The 21911-nt window shown below is 33.5% G+C and overlaps 1 protein-coding gene across 3 annotated transcripts in view; it reads right to left on the reverse strand.

The window, feature by feature from the left end:
* Positions 1-21911, reverse strand: part of LOC106786306 (suppressor of lurcher protein 1-like) — a 124100-nt gene that overhangs the window by 56644 nt on the left and 45545 nt on the right. For all 3 annotated transcript variants that reach the window (XM_014747534.1, XM_014747533.1, XM_014747532.1), the window contains exon 3: positions 19674-19740. In XM_014747534.1, the coding sequence (XP_014603020.1) occupies positions 19674-19740 (67 nt within the window). The remainder of the gene's footprint in view (positions 1-19673; positions 19741-21911) is intronic.

Genomic DNA, 21911 nt, shown 5'->3' on the forward strand with positions numbered 1-21911 from the left:
GTACAAACCATGAAGAACACTGTAAATATTTTTTCATATTTCTTTTTCTTTCCACCCCCCTTCTTTTCTACCTTTCGTATCTTCTTCTTTTCTTGTTTTTTTTTTTTTTCATTTTTTTTATTACTTTTTTAAATTACATTTTTTTTTATTATTATTTTTCTTTTTTTCCTTCCAATCTCAAAGTTCACCGCTTCTTTTATTATACGACCAATTCTTTTTCATATTTTCAGTTTTTATTTTTTCACGCGCAGAGAGAGATAAACGAACGATGACTGGTTTAATTGGAATTTGGAAGTGGAATGCCCATCGAAATGACGACGATTACTACTACTATTACTACTACAATTGGACAACATAAAACTGAATATACACAAATATGAACGTGTAAACACCGGGTCCTGGACAATAAGAAAATAATGGAGGGTTATACCGTTTCAATTCCCATTCTAAATTGTGGACGGGAAACAAATACCGTTCACCCCGTCCCCCCCCCCACCCCAACCCCTCTTACGATGGATGAAAGAGAATGTAAAAATTTATCGATCGGTCCCTCGGGGGCCTCCCAAACGTACCCGCCGCGTTGTTTATTTTTTACAAATAAATTGTAAAAGTCTCATGAATCAAATATATATATATATATATATATGTTTTTTATATTTTTCCCTGTTTCTTTGTTATTTTTTTTTTTTAAGTATAGTTCGATAAAATATTTTCTGCAAACGAATATAGTAAAATGTAAAAATGTAAGTTAGAAAAATATGAAAAATTGTACATATCCATCAGAGTGACGTATTACTTCTTCTCTTTCTTTCATATACGTTTATAGGAACGTCTGTATGTGTGTATGTGTATATGTGTGTGTGTATATGTCTATTCGAAAATAAAGTTTATTTCGTAAGATAGTCAAGAAATTCTTGGCGATTCCTTTGAACAGCGTAGTAGGTAACACACACGATACAGAGATGAGAGTGAGTTTTCTCGCGTTTGAGCTTTTCTACTATATCAAAGACACGTTCGGCAAACTCCTCACGAGGAACCTTTTTACATTTAAGTAAGTATCTTATTAACATCGAACGTACGTATGGCACGTTCTCACTTTATTTCCGAATTTATTTATTTTAACGTTGCGTTGTCGTGCCAAAATCGTAATGATTTATGACACCAAAGGGTTCCTCCTTCTGTGTCACCAATAAAAATAAAATAAAAAGAGAAAAATATATATATATATAATTAGATGTTTCTCTCGTCTCCAAAAATAAAATTATTAATAAATAAGTATCTTAGGGAATTTGGACATTCACAAAAGAATTAGAACTTCGTTTTGATTAGTTGAACGTTTCGTTCTTTTATTAGGACTTATTCAGCAACTTAATCACTAAAGTTCAGCGTCTTTTTTGTTTATTTAAATAGACATACATTTTTTTTAATATTCAAAACACTATACATCTACACTTTGTTATCTCTTGATCCGTTATAATATATAAATATTTTTGAATATTCCCATAACTTCCTTTCCTTACTCTTCTTTGTAAACTACGACAAATTCGATATACCTATAAATCTACAATCGAAAATAATCCCTCCTCCCCCACAACAACAACAACAACAAAAAATAAAAACAAAAACGATGTGTAAAAGAGTACACACGTAGACGAAAAATATTTGAATAATATGATCTTAAATTACGACGTGTTCAAACGGTTTCATGGAAATAACTGGTTTCGTTTCAGGAAGATAGAAGAACAAGAAGAAGATGAAGAGAAAGAGGAAGAGGAGGAGGAGGAGGTGAAGGAGGAGGAGGAGAAGGAGGAGGAAAACGTGACGAGGGACGATGAGGGCTGACGTTGCAATTTCCCCGCGAAACTGTCCGAGAAACGTAGGGAATATTTTAAGTAGCGGTGGAATTAATTTTCGCTTCGCTTACATATACCTACTTATCAAAGATACATACAGATATATAGATATATACACACACATATGTATAGGTAAAGTGTATATACGTATATAGATGATACATGCTGTGCTTTGTATGTACAAGACTGAAAGGACTGCGGCCTCTTGGTTGCTCAAGTGTCGTGCCCGGTTGCTGCTGCTGCTGCTGCTGCTGCTACCTCTGATGTTACTACACCTACAACCTAATACTACTTTATAATACTACTCTGCAACACCCCTGGGAAAGATCATTGTTCGGTCACGTTCCCCTCTCGCTAACTTCTCGAGCATCTTTCTTCTCTTCACTATTTATAACATCCTCTACCCTACATCGGAGTGTTAATATAATAGAAAAATAGAAAAAAAATACAAAAAGTGTATGTATAAAACTTTAAAATCACTATTGCAATACAAATTAATAATAATAATAATAATAATCAAGAGAGAAATAGATAATACAAACAAATGAATTTTTTTCCAATCGTTTAATGATTTTTCATATCGAAAAATATTCCAAGGAAACTATCGATCTATCGAAATACGAGTCTAGGAGAAACTAAGAGAGAGAGAGAGAGAGAGAGAGGATTCGTTATTATGAACGTTTTCGTTCGAGATTTCGTAAGTTTCTTCAAAAGTTTGTTGGAAAAGGGGGATGGATGGGGGAGGGGGGAATAAGGTTGCACAAGTAATATCCAACCCTCTAACGACGCGTGGAGAGAAGTTCGTATATTTTTTTCTTCTAGACGGCAACAGCGGTGTAACAGTAACAGTCGCAGAAGGAATAGTCACAGTAGGGGTGATGGTTGTATGTATGTGTGTGTGTGTGTGTGTGTGTGTGTGTGAGGAAGACTCGGAATACTTTTGATATCTTTCCCGATAAGTCAGCGTGACATACCTACGAGACGTAGACATTAAACTCGCAACAGCAGATGCTACCAAAACTAGTGTCAGATAGAAATAGAGAATGAGAAAGATAGAAGTAGAAATAGACAGAGAGAAAAAGAGAATCAGAGAGAGAGAGAGGGTGAGAGTGAGAGTGAGTGAGTGAGTTTACCAAGGGTTGAGCTACCACCGGTAGACCGTGATTTCATCCAGCGTCGACCCTCATCCACCAAACCAACCTCTTTTGCCTGGAACTAGCAAAGGCGCATCCTCTCGAGCATTATATTTTAGTTTGAGAACTCCCGCAGGTGATTCACGGACCACTGACACGTTGCGGCACACCGAAATCCCAGAGTCCCTTCTTCGCTATCCGATTCTATACTTGATAGTTTACCAATACATCTACTACACCTACATCTTATTTCTTTTTCTTCTTCTACTTCTTATTTTACATCTCCTTCTTTCCGAGCTTCTATATAAAAAACTATAGATATGTATGTATATATATATATATATATTATATATATTCGTATATGCATATATGTATGTGACACCTACGTAAAAGATCAGTAGACGGTAAAAGAAGTGATTTTATTATTGTACGAAAGGAAACACAAGAAATCACTTAGTACTCGATTCACATTGGCAACTTGACTCTTTTCAGCCGCAACGCGAAATTGTCAACTTGTGTGCTGAATTTTCTACCAAAGCTTAAAAAGAAATCTCTTACGTTCTATTTTATAAAAGCCTAGATATCTCTCTCTCTCTATATATATATATATATAACATATATATCCCATCGAAAGCATGTATCTTATATCTTCTCATGTACACTTGTCTCTGTCCCTCCCCATGTCCCACCCCTTTATGTCTCTCTCTCTCTCTCTCTCGTTCTATCTTTTTCTCTCATTCACACACCATCTAAATTTTTCCTTCTTTGTCTCTAACGTTTATATAATACATGTATACATACGATAGAAAGATATAAAATCTGTATATAGGAAGAAATACTTATCTATCCTTGCTCTACCATCGAGATTTCTCGCGACTGCACCAACGTCTTCTACTCGAGATATCTTTTGAAAGCTCTGGCTTTCTTTCTTTCTTTCTTTCTTTCTTTCTTTTTTTTCTCTTTTTTATCTTCCTCCTTTCCTTATCTCATACTTTCTCTCTCTCTCTCTCTCTCTTTCTCTATTTCACTCTCTCAGTCACTATCTTCTTCTTCTTCTACTTCTACTTCTTCTTCACCACTCTTAGATCACGCGATTACTTCGTGGACACAGAAAGGCTTCTGCTAAAAGCTGCAGGATAAAGAGGGGAAAAAAAAAAAAAAAAAAAAAAAAACCGAGTTAAAAGAAAGAAGAATACTCAGCAGCATCCACTAAGAAGTGTGCACCACTGTTTCTCGCCTTTCACAACTTTCAATGTATATGTTTAAATGTATATACATATATGTATATACACTCTAAGGGATTTTTAGAAAACCACTTACCCATTATTCCTACGTTTCCACGCTTTTACGTCGTGTCAACGATACGTGAAACGTGTCTAGAAAGAAAAACAAATAAAGAAAGAAAGAGAGAAGGAAAAGGGGGGGGGCGGCGGGGGAATTTATGAAACTCGATAAAATTTGTAATATTAATCGGATACAGTTAACATTAATTATAGAAAGAAATTTGTCGACCAAATATATTTCAACGAAATATCTACCACTGTTGTTACTAATGGTTGGGTTGGTTAGTTGTTTGCCGTATCTCTTGTTGTTACTTTTCTCAAATCTCATTCGGAAGTGCAGAGATTTCGTGTTATTTATTAAACAACGGATTTCGACTGAATATTTTCCTACTCTTCATTTTTTCTCTCTCTCTAACCCCCCCCCACCCCACCCTACCCCACCCTCCTCCATCGTAAATACAAAAGTTAATCTGTTCTCTTATAATCCGTGCATTGGGTAATCTTCGTAACAACAAGAATAATAATTTAATGGGAAATCCGGTTGATACCGTAGCTAACGGTGAAAGTTAGAGATAGAAAAAAAAAAGAAGTTTGCAAATTGTTCGAGCAAGAATTTATGGTTGTTGCATTCTATTCGATGAATTTCTATTATAATATGAGCTCTTGAACTTTCTAATGGTGTATTAGATTATTTGTTTGTAATTGTTAAATGTTATTGTTGCTTGCTAGTTTGCTTATTCGTTTGCGTTTATTTAATAAACGCAAACAAATCATTCGTTGATATATTACTCGAAGATTAATTTATCGATAATTATTCGTAATATCGTTTTAATGCAAACTAACTATCAGAAATGGATAATCAGAGGCGCGTTATTGTTATCTGACAAATGTCGCGCGATAATGATTTTAAATTAGTTCAAGTTAATCTCCCGTAAAACGCGAGGGGTATGGGGGGGGAGGGGAAGGGTGGTATAATTGTCGAGAAAATTATTCCCACGATTCTCCTTCGTTAATAATAATAATAATAATAATAATAATTACAATAATAAATCTATCTCTTTGTACGTATTATAAACGTAGTAACGAATACGAATTTTTTTCTATTATTCATTGTTTTTTTCTCTTTCATTAATTATTATTAATCGGAATTCAAAAGGGATAAGATTAACTTAATGAACGTTTAATTCACGATCTATAATCACGAATCGTGGACACAATTACGACCAATTTGATAGTCCCATAACCAATGCGTCAAGTTTCGTGGACATTAGAGATACCTCGGAGTGTTGGAATTTACCGTCTTGCGGTTTCCGGACGCGTTACACCAAACCGCAGGAATTTCCTCTGAAACGCGTGTGCGGTGTTTACACGCTTTGGAAAAAAAAAAATACTGATTTGCAAGCAACGTTGGAAAATTATAAACGAAACTGTACGATTAACGTGGACATCATATTTTCACAACTTCACCCCACCTACCCCACCCAACCTCACTCACCCCTTTTCCCATCATTCCCATGCACAACAACGTAAAGAAGATTGTATAATTTAAATAAAAAGATACTAGACAATAATGATTACTATATTAAAACTGATTTATCTTATGGTGTAAACAAAATAAATCAAAATGAAAATCATTTAAGCTCAGTGAACGGACGATTATCGATTTAAAAACATCTGGCACGAGTATTCTTTGGAGATTCGATAAAGGATCACACGGTAGACGAAACTAAGTGGCCAAGAGATAAATTGAGAATAATACCTCCCACCCTATCCTCCTCCTCCTCTTCCTCCTCCTCCTTGACTCACGTACGTGCCACGTGCCGTTTTTACGAGATCGGCCTTACCCGAACTCTTCGTTCATGTAACATCTGTTCTCGTACAGATTATTCTCGGATATTTTTCTTCTTACATTTCTAGATATAGATACGTGAACATTTTCTAATCAGTGAGAGAGAATAAAAAAGAATAAATAAATAAATAAATAAAAAAATAAAGAAACAATAATAACGACAACGAAATTAAATAAAAGAATAAAAATCTATGTAAAGGAATATATATGTAGGAGTTAGCGAATTTTTAGTAAGAGAATGATTGAGTGAGAAAGTTTTCTAAAGGATTTAGACACGTGTGTTGGTGATAACAGATATCAGGTTGATTGTGTATCACATTACATATAAAAATTGTGAAACATAATTGTAAAGTTATTTCTATCCATCTTATATTAAATATTTTTATATAAATAAAATTAATCTCGGTGTATGTTAATCTTACACCTCTACACTGAACCTAATCCTACATATATATATATAATATGGTATAAAAAAAAAATGTATTGTATAATAAAATTAGTGGTAAAAGTGAACGTATCGATATAGAAACGATTTCATCGTCGTAGCAAAATGCCGATTTGATAGGTTGTACGACATGTAAAAGGTTGACGTGCAATGGATATCAATCTAGGTACAGGTGGTCAAAATATCCAACGGAACAAGTTAGCAAGAATTTATACATCCGGCTGCCAGTGGTATTGTTTTATCTTCTATTGGCTCGGATCCGTTCCACCACCGACCGGTCTCGTTCTCTCTCTCTCTCTCTCTCTCTCTCTCTCTCTCTCTTTTTCTCTCGCGTTGCAGGAATATTTTTTCTCCCTTTCGCATTTCATAGCACTCCCCGCCCGCCCCTCCTCCTCTCCTCCGAACCCTATTCCTCGCCTTCGCCTACTTGTTGTTGTTCTTTTTTTTTTTATTATTTATTTTCTTTTTTATGACCATACAACGAACGGCAAGTATTTATTCATGATGACAATGCATACCACAATGCTTTTCCGTTCTCGCGTAATCAACCGTTTCGTCGCGTTGCGAACAGAACAGAGACCAAAGTCATTCTAATTTATAAATAAAAAGAAAAAAAAGAAAAACATAAAACGGGGATAGAGAGGGAGAAAAAAAAAAAAGAAAAGAAAAGAAACGAAAAAATAAATAAAAAAAATCAAATAACATCGAATTAAAGAGACGGATTTTGAATTTAAAATTGTGTAGAATTTTTTTAAAAATAAACGACAGGTTTTTTAGAGATTCGTGAAAAAAAAAAAGAAAGAAAAATTAAATAACGAAAGGTTATAATTTAAAATGTGGAAAGTGTGTACAATTTGGAAGTATTAGAAATTTTCGTGAAGTATGGGGGGACGGTGGGGGTGTACCGATATGTGTGGCATTAGCGAGAGAGGAGAATCGTAATTGAAATATTAATTTATGACGCATAACGAGCGGGCTAGTAATTAACACGCTCTGTAACCTCGTGTCAGCGAATGCGCAATGCATGCATTACTGCGACATAGCCGCATTACATAAATACTCGGCTTTCCTCTGCTCCGAGCCAGATCATAATGGGCAAAGTGTACAATTCGGCCATTATCCTCTCGCGATACCACCCTTTCCTCTTTCTCTCTCTCCCTCTCCCTCTCCCTCTCCCCATTCACAGAGAAAATCCACGAACGTATAGGTTCACCCTTTCCATTCTGTTTTCAACCACTATCGCGTGTTAAACTATTCAAGAAACGTCTGAACCATTCTAACAACGCATTTTCCCTACCTTCCACAACTTCATGTTTTGGTTTATCATTATTATTATCATCATCATCATCCTCATCGTAGTTATGTATCCTTTTATTAAAACCAGTTTTTTTTTTTTTATTAAAAAAAGGAAAAGATATCTTCTTTTTCCATATTCTTTTATTATTCTCACCAAAGAGACAAGATATAACAAAGCGTTACACCCTTTTATCCAATCCGACGTTGAATTACGATAAGGTGTTGTGATGGCTTAAAAAAAAAAAAGAAAACAGAAAAAGGAAACGATTAAAATAATGAATATAATTTTTATCAGTAAACCCCCCCCCGCCGCCCGCCCTTTCTCGCGGTTTTGTTTCATTTTTTAACCCGAGATAATTTTTGTCGTCCATTGCAATCGTACAACGTACAACGAGTACGCGATAATTGTCGAAAGCTTGTTAAAAACAAAAGGAGAGAAGAAGAATAAGAAAAAAATAATAAAAAAAGAGATATTATTCCGACGTAATAAAGTCGATCAAAATTCTGTCAAGCCTGTGCGTCATCTATCAATAATTCGATTAATATGTCAAATTTAATTTATTAAGTCGAATTTATCGAAATTCAAATGATGAAACATTTTCGTTTAACTGATTACTAAAACTTTCGTCAATGTTTCATGTAATACGAAAACTAAGATTGATTTTAAATTTATAAAAATGTGAATATATGTAATAAATGATTTTAATTTCATTTCAAACATATTGTTTTTATACGTATGCATAAATAACAAGACAGATTTCGATGAGTTTAGTCGAACGAATGAACGAACGAACGAACGTTTATTGGCGTCTACCAGTCCTTTTAACAGAGAGATCATGTTTCAGTAACAGATCGAACATTATGATGGATCACTCTACAAGGTTGTACCGCATTCAGTAAGGAATCCCACAGATACCAAAAGCAAATTTGATGTTCCGTTAATAAACTCGTTGTTGGTACAAACACGATTTGAGTTTCGATTTTCCTTTACCAAGCAAGTTACATGCAGCATCAACATATCATACTAATTGTAATTAATGAGATTCCTAGGAGATTTGATTTTCCTTTATAACCACTTTTTTTCATCGTTTATTATATATCGTGTATTTTTACTTAACAATAATCATAAGAGAAAGAAAGAAAAGAAAAAAGAAAAGAACAATAATTGTGTTTTAATAAATAATACGAGATAACGTAAATAAAAACGTATGAATAATATATTGTTATTATATTTTTGATGGACTATATATAAACGAATGTAAGAATGAATGATGAAAGTTCTTAGATGGTATATCATTAATAATCATACTTTCTTAGAGGAATTTTTCTATCTAAGAAAAATTTCATGATAATATATTTACCTCTATCTTTAATGAGATTAAATGTTTAAAGTTAAAAAGGAAACGAATAAATGATCGTCATCTGCATGGAAGGAAAAACATGCACGATAAAAATCACATTTCTCTTTTCTTCTTTCACTTTCTTTTTTTATTTATTTATTTATTTCTTTTTTTTTCTCTGTTGATAAAAAAAAAACAATAGTAAAATATTCGCTGATAATACGGATTTACGAAAGTACAATCGATCGAATGTGACAGGAATCATGTTAGTTTCGAAGCGTATATTTCTTTCACTGAATCGATCGATCGCGTTCATTGCGAGCCATCGATTCGATGAAATTTTATATCGGTCCGAAGGGTACAATAAGAATGCAGGAAATTTGAGTTCTGGTATATCGCGAAACGAAATTTTTTCGATTAAAACAAAACAGAATATAAACGAATATAGATAGATAGATAGATAGGTAGATAGTAGAAATAATAAAGTAAAAATAAAATTACGAATTTCGAGAAAAAGAAGAAAAAAAAACAAAAAACTCGATAGGAAACGGTATACAAAATTTTCTACGAGAAAATGAAACCTATATTAACGAATGAAAATTTATGTTTAAATCCTATCGAGCAATGACAGATATCCATATATCATCTGACTTGTAACACGAAATAAATTTTGATAAATACGAGAAAACGTAGGTGGTGTTTTATCGAATCGTACAAAAAGCAATAGCAGTACACGAGCCGTTAATAACAAAGCTTCGAAACGCGTATCTGAAAGAAGAAAAAAGAAATAAACACTAACGCAAACGTGGACACACACACACGCACCGACGCAAAAATACACCTACGTGAAACCAGTCAAACGCAAATGTAATAAAAAGAATGATAGACGCGTGAACAAAAAAATGCATTTTTTCTTTCCATTTCTTTTTTTTCGGGGCTTTTTTGTTTTTCGTCCCTTTCCCCCCTTTTTTTTTTTTTTTATTTTATTTTTCATTTTTTATTTCGATGAATTCACGCTACGTCGAAACTGTGAAAAGATATAGCGAGGCGGCGAGGGGCGTTCGTGCACAAAATTTTTCCAATTTCGAGCTCTCCCACACTGTTTTCTACCCCTTGTCATTCAAAGTGGAAAGAAGATGGAGGGATATAGAAATGTTAGGGGGTTAGGGTGGAATAGTTATTTTTGTTCTCTTTTTATTATTTTTCTTTCTTTTTTTTTTTCCAACGGAAGGGAGTAGGAAAAGGAAGAGGAAGAGGAAGGGGAGGGGGAAAAAAACATTTGTCCCAAGGTCTCGCTTTTTCTACGGTTAATCGAACGACATCAATCGACGACGTTTTAATTGATTAAATTTATACGGTATACATCAAGAGAAAAGAAAAATAGAAAAACACCATACAGAAAGTAATCGAAAACATAGGACACAGTTAATTCGAATGATTTATTCGTTCGAATACGTTAAACGAAGTAACACAACCAACCCCGTACCATGAATTCACTATGGTGTGGTATTATTTTTTTCTTTTAAAAATACGACTCTGATTTAGAGTTACAGTACTTCGATAAGCCTATGGTTTCCCCCAAGGCTATGACACTCAGATCACATGTGATCATGCAAGTCTCTGATCGACGTACAAAGGGCCAGTCTATTGACCAACTTCCTTTAACGGGTGTAATGCGTATCAGGTAGATGGAAAGAGTTACACAGAGAGATAGAGAGAGAGATAGAGAGAGATAGAGAGAGAGAGAGAGAGAGAGAGAGATAGAAGCTGTGAATCCGATTGGATTCACAGTCGAACGCGTGATGGTGATCGAATGGAAAGACCCCAATGGGACCACGACTCGCACGATCGCTTCCAAACCTCTATCCTCTGACCCTTTCCCTTTCCCTTCTCTTTCTCTTCCCTTCACAACCCCTTTTCACTCTCCACCCTGTTCTCCTTGTTCTCTTTCTCTTTCTCTTTTCAACCCTTCACTTCTCTTCTCACCAGACTATCCCCCATGTTTCGAGTCCTCGTGGCTTTCGTTAATCACAACTTTGGCGCCTCCAAACTAACACCCTGTATATATATATACAGGGTGTTAGTATATATATATATTACTAAAGATAACTTTCCAACATTCCCGATACTAATTTCCTTTGCTCGTTCATCGATACGAAACACCGTTGAAGTTTCTCTTCCGATTATCATCACGTCAAAGAGATAACAAGAGAGTGAGAAAGAGAGAGAGAGAGAGAGAGAGGGGGGAGGGAGGGAAATATAGAAGTATTTTTTTCATTTGTTTCGATTATTCGAATTTGAAATTTTCCATTTGAGAATACGTATTAGTCGCGGTACGACAAAATAATTAACAATTTAAAAAAAGGGGGATATACTATTTTTTTTTTTGTTAATTTCATTCCTAAACAATTATTTCCTCAAAAATTAATTACGAAATAAAAAAAGGAGAATATATACGTGTATGTATATATATATATATATATTATACAGAGTGTTCCAAATAACTCTAGTCACAACTTTTCAAGTACTTAAGATAATCTGACAATAAAATACTTTAAACTAAAGTTGATCTGTTTTTGATTGACTATACATGGCAATATAAAAATGAAACTTATATTAAATTATTATAACTCAAGTTTGTACTCTACGTGTAGAGAAAAGAGTGCACTTTAATTTAATATAAGTTTCATTAAAATCTATTTGCTAAAAGTATAAAAAATATTCGCCGAAACTTTTCAAAGAAATGGCAAAGTAGAAAAAAATTGCAGCATCTTATTCTTTGCCATTTTATGAACCTTTTCAGATTGATTTATTACTTGATATGGTATTCTACGCGTAGACAAAAGAGTGTACTTTAATTTAATATAAATATCATTAAAATTTATTTGCGAAAAGTATAAAAAATATTTACTTGAACTTTTTACAAAAATTGCAAAGATGGACAATTTAAAGCATTGCATTCTCTCCATTTTCTAAACCTTTGCAAATAGATTTATAACTCGATATGGTATTCTACGCGTAGATAAAAGATTTTACTTTAATTTAATATAAAAATCATTAAAATTTATTTGCGAAAAGTATTAAAAATATTTACCGAAACTTTTCAAAGAAATTGCAAGGATGCATAATTTACAGCATTGCATTTTCCGACATTTTATGAAGTTTACATGCTAAATTTATAACTCGATATGGTATTCCACGCGTAGTCAAAAGAATGTACTTTCATTTAATATAAAAATCATTAAAATCCGCTCGCTATAAGTCTAAAAAATTTTGTTCGAACTTTTTTTTATTTCAATGTATAGTCAATCAAAACAGATCAACTTTTGTTTAAAGTACTTTTTTGTTCAGGTTATCGCAAATACTTGAAATATCGTGACTTACCACTTTCAAATAAACGATCCATATATATATATATATATATATATATATGGATCGTTTATATATATTATATATTATATATATATCGTTTATATATATATATATTATATATATATATATATTTCTTTTTTTTTTCCATTTTAATACTAACAAATGATCTCTTCCTCTTTGATTTACTCTAGCGAGGCCAAGCGTGCGTGTTTTTTTAAAATCGTTTTCGGAAATAAATATACATAATTAATAATAGAAGTATATTAGAATAACAATGTAGTAATAATTAACATTTGGACAAAACACAATGAGACGGTGAGAGGTGAGAGTTGTTAGAGAAATGGAAGTAGAAGAAGAAGAAGAAGAAGAAGAAGAGGCTTCTATTAAAATTCATGCTACCTTTGTAACGTTAAGAACTTAATCCCGCTAAATAAACTTTCCGTTCGACAAACTCTACTGCTCGAACGGCTTCGTAATCCGTGGCCCGGTGCTTTGCCTTGCTCGATTTATCAACGTCAATGTTCCTTCCGGTAGCTACTTGGTCCTACGGTGAAATAAGGACAAAGGGACCCTGCAAAAAGGGTACGCTTAGTAAAATTTCTCCTAATTATTACCAGTACATTGTGTCTCGAATATTTTTTTTTTGTTGGAAATTCTTTTACCCTTCAACCTACTCAAGTTTATTTTCCATATAAAATTTGATTGATCCGTGTGTGTATGTGTGTGTATCTAATAGATTACATACCATTGTATTTTATTTTCAACCAATTCGTTCGCATAACTTTTCATAGAAAAATTCTATTGATATATAATATACAAAATATAGTTGATATATTTGATTTGATTTGATTTCATATGATTTTATTATATTTTATTTGTATCCAGACACCACAAATTCTGGACAAATTTTCAAGAGTTATACCTTTGATATATAATACTATATGCATAACTATACGTATTCATGTTTTACGATGTTTCGTAGGAGTTTTGCACGAGTGAGCACACCAACAGTGCGAAGTACCTATCCAACTTCAAAGTAAAATTCATTTTTCTGGGATTTGGTAGTAGAGAGTCGCGATTAATCTCCCAAGCCGCAATACCAAGCCTCGAAATTGAATTTCCTGAAACTCACGGATATATACGAATATATAGGCTAACTCTTTTTCTATCTCACTCTCTCTCTCTCTCACCCACATACTCAATTCACATACACATACACTACACATAGTACAACGTTTCCTCTACTTTTTTTTTTGTCCCCTTCTCACATTCCCTTTTCCTCTCATGCACACGAATTTTTATGGTGCCCACACGATTTACCGTGAAACGACTGTTTTCTTTGCTTCCCCATAGCCTTTCGTTATTTCTGAGTATTGCGAATCACAACGTGAAACCTTAACAATCGATCTTTTCGAATGTTGTTGTTTAACCAACATCGAGAAAAAATCTTTTCATTTTTCTACCTTTTGTTTATTTCTATCCTTTAGCGAATAGAAAAAGGTGAGGAATGGGAGGTGAGGACTGAGACTGGGGTTGAGGGTTGGGAAAAAAAAACATGTCGTTTCTGTAATTTTTTTTCTTCTCACGACGGCTCTATACTGTTTCTTCCGGATGGTAGAATATTTCTATCTGACATACGAGCGAACAACATACTCGGCCCCGATATCGTTGGCTATCACTATAGTTATACGTGTTCACAGTGCTTGCCAGCTGTCGTTTCGGGCCTGTTGTCGTGCTCGTCACGTCACCACTGCATGTTTCCGCGATAAATCTAGCATGGCTGAATCTCCTACGTTATTACTTCGCCTTTTCTAAACTCTTTCCAACCCCTCTCCTTCCCACCCTTACCCGTTCCCACCCCCGCACCAATTGGCACATCCTGAGCTTTTATTATGAAAAGAAAAAAAATACTCCGAACTGATTTTCTCGATAGGCAGATAAAATCAGATCCGAATGATAAAGATTGATTTTTAGAAAATCAAAACGTCAACACTTATGTGGAATTTAAATGAAAATAAATTTTGTTATACATTATTGTTTTTATGTATACCGAGAAATGTGTATAATACAAATTAACGATTATAAACGTACGTGTGTATGATAATATTGAGATAATAATAATAAAAAAAAGGTATTTTTAGAAAAGATTAAACATTCCAGTAACTGCCTCGTAATAAATCGTAGAAAGCTTATATATTCACGACTTAAACTCGTAGTGTAAAGTTCACAGATAATAATAATAGTAATAGTAGTAGTAGTAGTAGTCCCATCGGCAATGTCAACGCTTCACCCTTGTGGCAACTTCTAATACGACAAAGTCCTCACAATACGAGAGGAAAAGTACTCCTGGGATAAAGAGGATACTCCTACTTGATCCTTTTCTTTATTTAAAGGTGCTTAGAGATTTTCAGACACTCGACTGGATGACTTTTGTCGTTTGGAAAAAGTATTCCCTAAGACTATATAGAATAGTGATAGAAAGAAAAAGAAAAAGAAAAAAAAGGCACAAACGGAAGTTCCCATAGAAATATAAAGATTCATGTTATGTTTATTATATATATATCTACACCTGTAGATAAATAATTTTTAGATAAGAGATAAAACAAAAGAAAATTCTATAAAATATATGAGAACTACATTATATAATATATATATATATATATATATAAGTATCTGTAGATATAATTCACAGTAAGGGAAAATAAGGGAGTTAGGTATAACTCCCTTATTCAAAATGAATGACTTTAACGCCTCGAGTGAAATTACTATCTGCGGTTGAGTCTGACAAACTTTCTCTCCCCAAGCAAGTTGGATAACAAGGTGAGGTCGTCAAACAATCGAAGTGCGAGCCCACAATGAAACCACGGGGATTGGCAACCGGTTGAATTGCTCCGGCTTTCGAATTCCGCTCGATGGGACTCCGATAAGGCATGGGTCAGCAAACTAAGACGTGCTTTAAGCTCGATCTAGATCACGATCACGATCATGTTGCTGAAATTCGACTTATTTCAACCGCGTTAACAAAAAGTTAATGAGAATTAAAAAACGAATGATAGAAAAAGTATTGGAAAGAAAGAAAGAAAACTTGTAAAAAGTATAACATGAAATATAACGTTAAGTATAAGGTTAACTTTGACATTAAAGTTATCATAGAAACATTGAAAAGCATTTGGTTTGCAAAGTTGCAACCATATTCGTTTACTATTTACATACAAACATACCGATTTGACTCTGCTAAAAAGGAAAACGGGCAGACACTAGTTTACCTTTTGGAAACAGCTTTCATAATCGTTTCTATTTTGTTAAATCCTATCATATTCTCTACAGAATATGTTGAAATTTCGAAAATTATTATTACTCGTGAATGTGTACTATAATTCTAAGGGAATGCATTATTTATATATACACATGTATAATCCTCGCATTTAAATATTATTCCAAAAATATATATATATATATATATATTATATCGAGATTATAATATATTCGCGTACGATATAATTTAACGTAGATTAAATATAAAGGAAAAAAGAAAAAGAAAAATAAATAGAAACAAAAATGAAAATACATTTTGTTGGATAAGCTATTTTAAAGGATATTACATGTGAAAGATGAAAAATAGGATGAAATCAGTTAGTTAGGATAAGTAACATCGATACGTTTTACTAATGTGCACTATAATTCTACGGGAATGCATTATTTATATATACATATATAATCCTCGCATTTTTAAATATTATTCCAAAAATATTTATATATATTCGTGTACGATATAATTTAACGTAGATTAAAAATAAAGAAAAAAATAAAAAGAAAAAGAAAAAGAAATAGAAAATACATTTTGTTGGATAAGCTATTAAAGGAGATTACATGTCAAAGATGAAAGATAGGATGATATCAGTTAGTTAGGATAAGTAACATCGATGCGTTTTACTAATCCAAAGAGCTACTAATACTTCTTGAAAGATTTCTCAAGTAATCACCTTTCCCTTTTAGATGTATATACCTTATCCTCTCTCTCTCTCTCTCTCTTCTTACAGGGTAGGTTGATTCCTTTCCTGAAACTCTGCACTCAACGTAAGGGTAGTTACCGGTAGTACTTTTACCACCGACTCGAAAGTATCAAATTGCATGGAGGTAAGCGTTCGATGCACCACGGACTTTACATAAACCCGTACTTTGCGTTTCAATCTGCGGATTAAGTTGCGCTAAACTTTATGGAATGCTCGTATACTGATTCTAAGTCTTAAACGGAAAGATCCTCTTCCTCACAGACCGCGGACAAATTTTACTACTCTTACACGAGATCCTTCTTCTTATCGATATACATTCGAATATTCTTATGGTTATTTTTATTAACGAGAAATAATTATAATTATAATTAATCCTGTTCGATTTTAATACGAAAAAAACCAACAAACAAACAAAAATATACGAAGACGTAGAAAATGCATACGTGGACACAAAAATAAAAGTGAGAGAGAGAGAGAGAGAGAGAGAGAGAGAAAGAAAATCGAATCTAATGTGTAAATTTAACACACTTATGATATTAGATATTATTTTAACTTTCGATGATACTTCAACATCTTCAGATTACAATATAGTACTTCAGATTAAATTCTAAAGACTTTTGAAGGAATTCAAAGAACGAACTTAGACATTGTATTACACAACTCTCTATCTCCCTCTCTCTCTCTCTCTCTTATACGCACGTTCAGTACTTGAAACAAATTTAACAAGTTTATCGAATAGCGTTAGAATTTAAAGCGTTCGCTGGTAGAACAAACTCGCTGATACCAGAGGAACTAGTAAAACTGAACGAATATTTCTGTCCTTCGTTTATCGTGCCAAAATCAAGCTAAAAAGAGAGAGAGAGAGAGAGAAAGGGCAGTGTTCGTTCCATGCTGTTAAACACGCATACGATGCACTCGTACCAATGTAACACGTCCAATAATGTCGACAAAAGCAATGAATACCGTTTACCGTCTACCAAATTAAATGCGATACACTTCTGTATAACGTTATTCGACCGTATTGCTTGTATGTACACGCGAACGAACCATTTCTCTTCTATCTATCTATCTATCTTTCTCTTTCTCTATCTCTATCTCTATCTCTCTTTTCCTATTTTTACATAAATCCTATACTCGTATACAACACTTGCTTATAGGTATAAACTATCCGACAAGGAAAAACATAACGATCTATCCATCACGATCTTTCTTCTTTTTTATTCTTTATTTTTTTTTTTCTTCTTTCTCTCCCTTAAAGTTACGAGCTTGCTACTACTACTACTACTACACTATTACTACTATTACTACTACAACTGCTATTCGCTTACGAAGTTTCTTTAGCCAAGCTAGATTTTTACAGCTCGCAGTAGCTTATGACTTTGGAAAAGAGAGAAAGAGAGAGAAGAGAAAGTGGGGGAGGAAAGGGGGAGAGAGAGAGAGAGAGAGAAAATGAGAGAGAGAAAATGAGAGAGAACGTAAAAGTCGACGAGTTTCCTCGACGTAATCGCGAAAGCACGTGTTACATGACTTACAGTCCTCGTCCACTCACTCTCTCTCTCTCTCTCTCTCTCTCTCTCACTCTCACTCTCTCTCTTTCTCGTGTGATCTCAACCCGACGTACTTACATTATCTCACGCTATACTACAAAATGACGGATCGTTTCGTGGCGAGTAGATAAAAATTTCAAGCACGCTCACGCTCACGCTCACGCTCGTGCACTATGACCGAGATTCGATATGGAATCTAAAATGAAGAGAGAAATATTTTCTCTTTTCCTGTCTCTCTCTCTCTCTCTTTTTTTTTTCCTCTAGCATCGTTATCCTTTTTCGATTTTTCGAATTTCAAACTTTCAAATCGCGCGCATAGTTTTCATCGTATATTCATATATGTACACGTGTATGTGTATATAAAATATTATATTCTAACACGTCGATAAGATCCTTGAGAGGAGGATTGGTAGATGTAATATAACAGAAAGGTTGTACCGAATTACTTAATGTTGGTCATTACTACAAATTATCAGCGTCACGTGTAAGCCATGGTTGATTGCAATTTATCCTTTAACTTTAATTCGAAAGGAAAGAGAAAGAAAGAGAGAGAAGGTATTTTATAAAATAAAAAATACTAAATAATTATTTGATATTATTCATCGAATATGAAATGTAATATGGTATTCGTGAATTTGTACTTATTCGTATTAGAAATAAAAGAATAATAATAAATTAAATAGTTTTGTTGAGTGTTCAAATATAACGGATCAAGAGATAACGAAGTGTAGATGATGTATAGTGTTTTGAATATTAAAAAAAATGTATGTATGTCTGCTTAAATAAAAAAGACGCTGAACTTTAGTAATTAAGTTGCTGAAGAAGTCCCAATAAACGAGACGCAACGTTCAACTAATCAAAAGGAAGTTCTAGTTTTTTTCAATGTCCAAATTTTATTTTTCGAGACATGAGAAACAACTAATTGAATAAATTAAACGTTTTTAATTAAAATATTTCATTTTACCTAATGTATTTATTTTCACATTGTGACATTATTTATTCGTGAGAAAATAAGTATAATCATAATGACCAGAGTTCATTAGAAACGTCTGCTGGTCGTATACTGTTTTTTCTTCAACACGTTGCTTGGATACTTTACACGAAACAAATGGAAGTAATACCTTTACGTAATAGAAATGTAATGTGTCTAATAAGTATGATAGAAGAAGGTTGAACAATTCTGAGTCTAGCATGTGAAAAAATTCTACGAAATATAAATAACCCTATTATCATTCTTCTCTCAATCATTTCGTTCATTAATTATACATTTAAAATCCGATACATCAAATAAACGTGACTTATACTTAGCGTGATAGGCTAAGCTATAACTTAACCATAACTCATCGATTCACATTAATTTCAAAATATCCTTAATTCATCTTTTCAAAACGTATCTAAAATATTTATCGTCATTACGATTTTATTTCAATTTTCATTTTTATCATACACATGTTGTGACCGTTCTAATGATCTAATTTAATTAACGAAACGTTTTTTTGTAACTTGTGCAAATCATTTGCTGGCCGTATGATTAAAGTTTACCTGGATTTACGGCGTAGCAGTGGTTTAGGAACGGCAGCCAACAGAGCAGTAGCACCGCTCTCTGCATCTTAAATGAGAAACGAAAATTTCATTAGATTTACGAGAAAATATATTATAAATATAATATACATTTATATTGTATATAATACAAACTCTTTCGATATTACACGCTTGTAACTATTAAATTATTCGATTAATACATTCAACGAGAAACTTTGTTCTTTACCTTCGATACAAAAAAAAAAAAATATAAAAACCATTTCAGATGAATGTTTCCTTTTTTTATAATTTTTAATCAAACGAAAACGCGCACAATATTGTTTATATAACTTCGTGCGCACGCTTGTATACATTATATACACATGTGTGTGTGTGTGTGTGTGTACAAGTTAAAGTAATAATTAACGGTTAGAGTTATCGACGTGAGAAGTAAGAGAACACACGATAATATCTCACGTCGTCTATCCTACTTTGTTATTACGTCATAAATAATTGACGAGCTTAACGGACACTGTTAATCATGTCGAAACCAACGGTGGATGAGAATACCACGGAAACTCGAACGATCGGCAGAGTAACACCGACTCGGAGATGTTAGGACGTATAATCGAGTGTACGCGTGGTGAACACGTGTAGAGTAAGCCAATCCCTTTCTCCCTTTCCTACATACACACACACACACACATAGATATAAACGTAGGTACTGCAAGTTAGCCCGTTGGCCATCGGCGTCGAAAGCAAATGAACTCTCTCGTGCTTGCGTATAAGCCAAATGTGCTGAAGTTCGAATATACATGTGTACATGAGTGTGTATGTGTGCACGTCGACGAGTCTCAGCTATGCTGAGCATTTCTGAAACTCCTGCTAGTCTTTAGTTCACAACCCTGCATCCAAAATCGCAGCTGTGATCATTTGAAACACGTATCGGAAATAACATTTCTTGGATATTACTTTGATACCAAGAAAATTGGATCGATGGATCTGTAAATCCTTATACTATGTATGTGCTTTTACATCATTTTGAAAAAAAAGAGGAAAAATCCGAGATATAATATTGTAAGAAAAGTATATAACCTTGGATGAATATAACGTTCCCTTTTTATATGGTTACGTCTTTAAAGAGATTTCATCATATGAACTGTGCGTGATACGTATCGGAAAAGAAATAAAATGTATGTATTATATTTTGATAGGATCAATGTCGTATAAGAAGATAGTGGTAAAAGAAATGGGGGAATGAAAAAAGAAAAAAGAAGAAATAGAAGAAGAAAAAGAATTAAGGGAAGTAAAGGAAAGTAGAAGAAGAAGAAGTCGTAACTTGGCCTGGAGCAATTGGAAAATCAGAAATTGCCACGAAACTTTCTCTCTCCTCTCTCTCTTATGGTATACAACAGGAAAAGTGCAATATCGTTGAGTGAATTTCTTCCTACTTGCAAAAAGTATCCAATTGTAAGAGATCTTCGAATGTATCCCTGATAGAGATACCTTCATTATCTCGAATTGTGTAAGTATGTTTCAAGTATTCAAGAGGAATAACGATTAGGAAGTCGTCGTTTAATTATAATGAGAGAAGCAACAACCAATAATAGGAACAACCAAAACGAGTATTACAACCCCACCCCCCTTCCCACACCCACCCACCTCTCACATTACGAATTCGAAACAATCGGATTTTCATAGCTGAAACATGGAAACGCAACGCGTAACGTACGCGTATTATATTCATACAAACGTATACTATATATATATATATATATATATATATATATATATGTATGTGTATGTATGTATGATTGTACGAATGAATGTTACAGTTTTGGTACGAGCATTCGACATCGGTCGAGGTTTTGTTCCGCTAATAAATTTTCAGGGAAACAAAAGACAAATACTATGGCAAATAGGTAACCCCCCTTACCCTCCCTCTCCACCCACCGAACACACATTCATGGATTTGGTATATTATTTCATTTGATTTTCCATACAATGTGAAATGGGGTTTGAATGATTCCTATTATAGATCGATAAATAGGAGGAGAACGTTGATGATCATAGGTCAAAAGTGCATCAACATTTTCATTCACGGATCACCGATTGATCTGACAATGATTTTAATTATTGACTTCATTTATCCGATTATTTCTATAATATTCATTTTATTCTACAAAAATATATAATAATAGACATTTTAATAAATGAAGATTATAAAGAAAATGTATAAATGTTAGACGTTATCGAAAT

The sequence above is a fragment of the Polistes canadensis genome, unplaced genomic scaffold (genome assembly GCF_001313835.1).
Source record: "Polistes canadensis isolate GaletaPanama2010 unplaced genomic scaffold, ASM131383v1 scaffold_71, whole genome shotgun sequence".
Lineage (NCBI taxonomy): Eukaryota > Metazoa > Arthropoda > Insecta > Hymenoptera > Vespidae > Polistes > Polistes canadensis.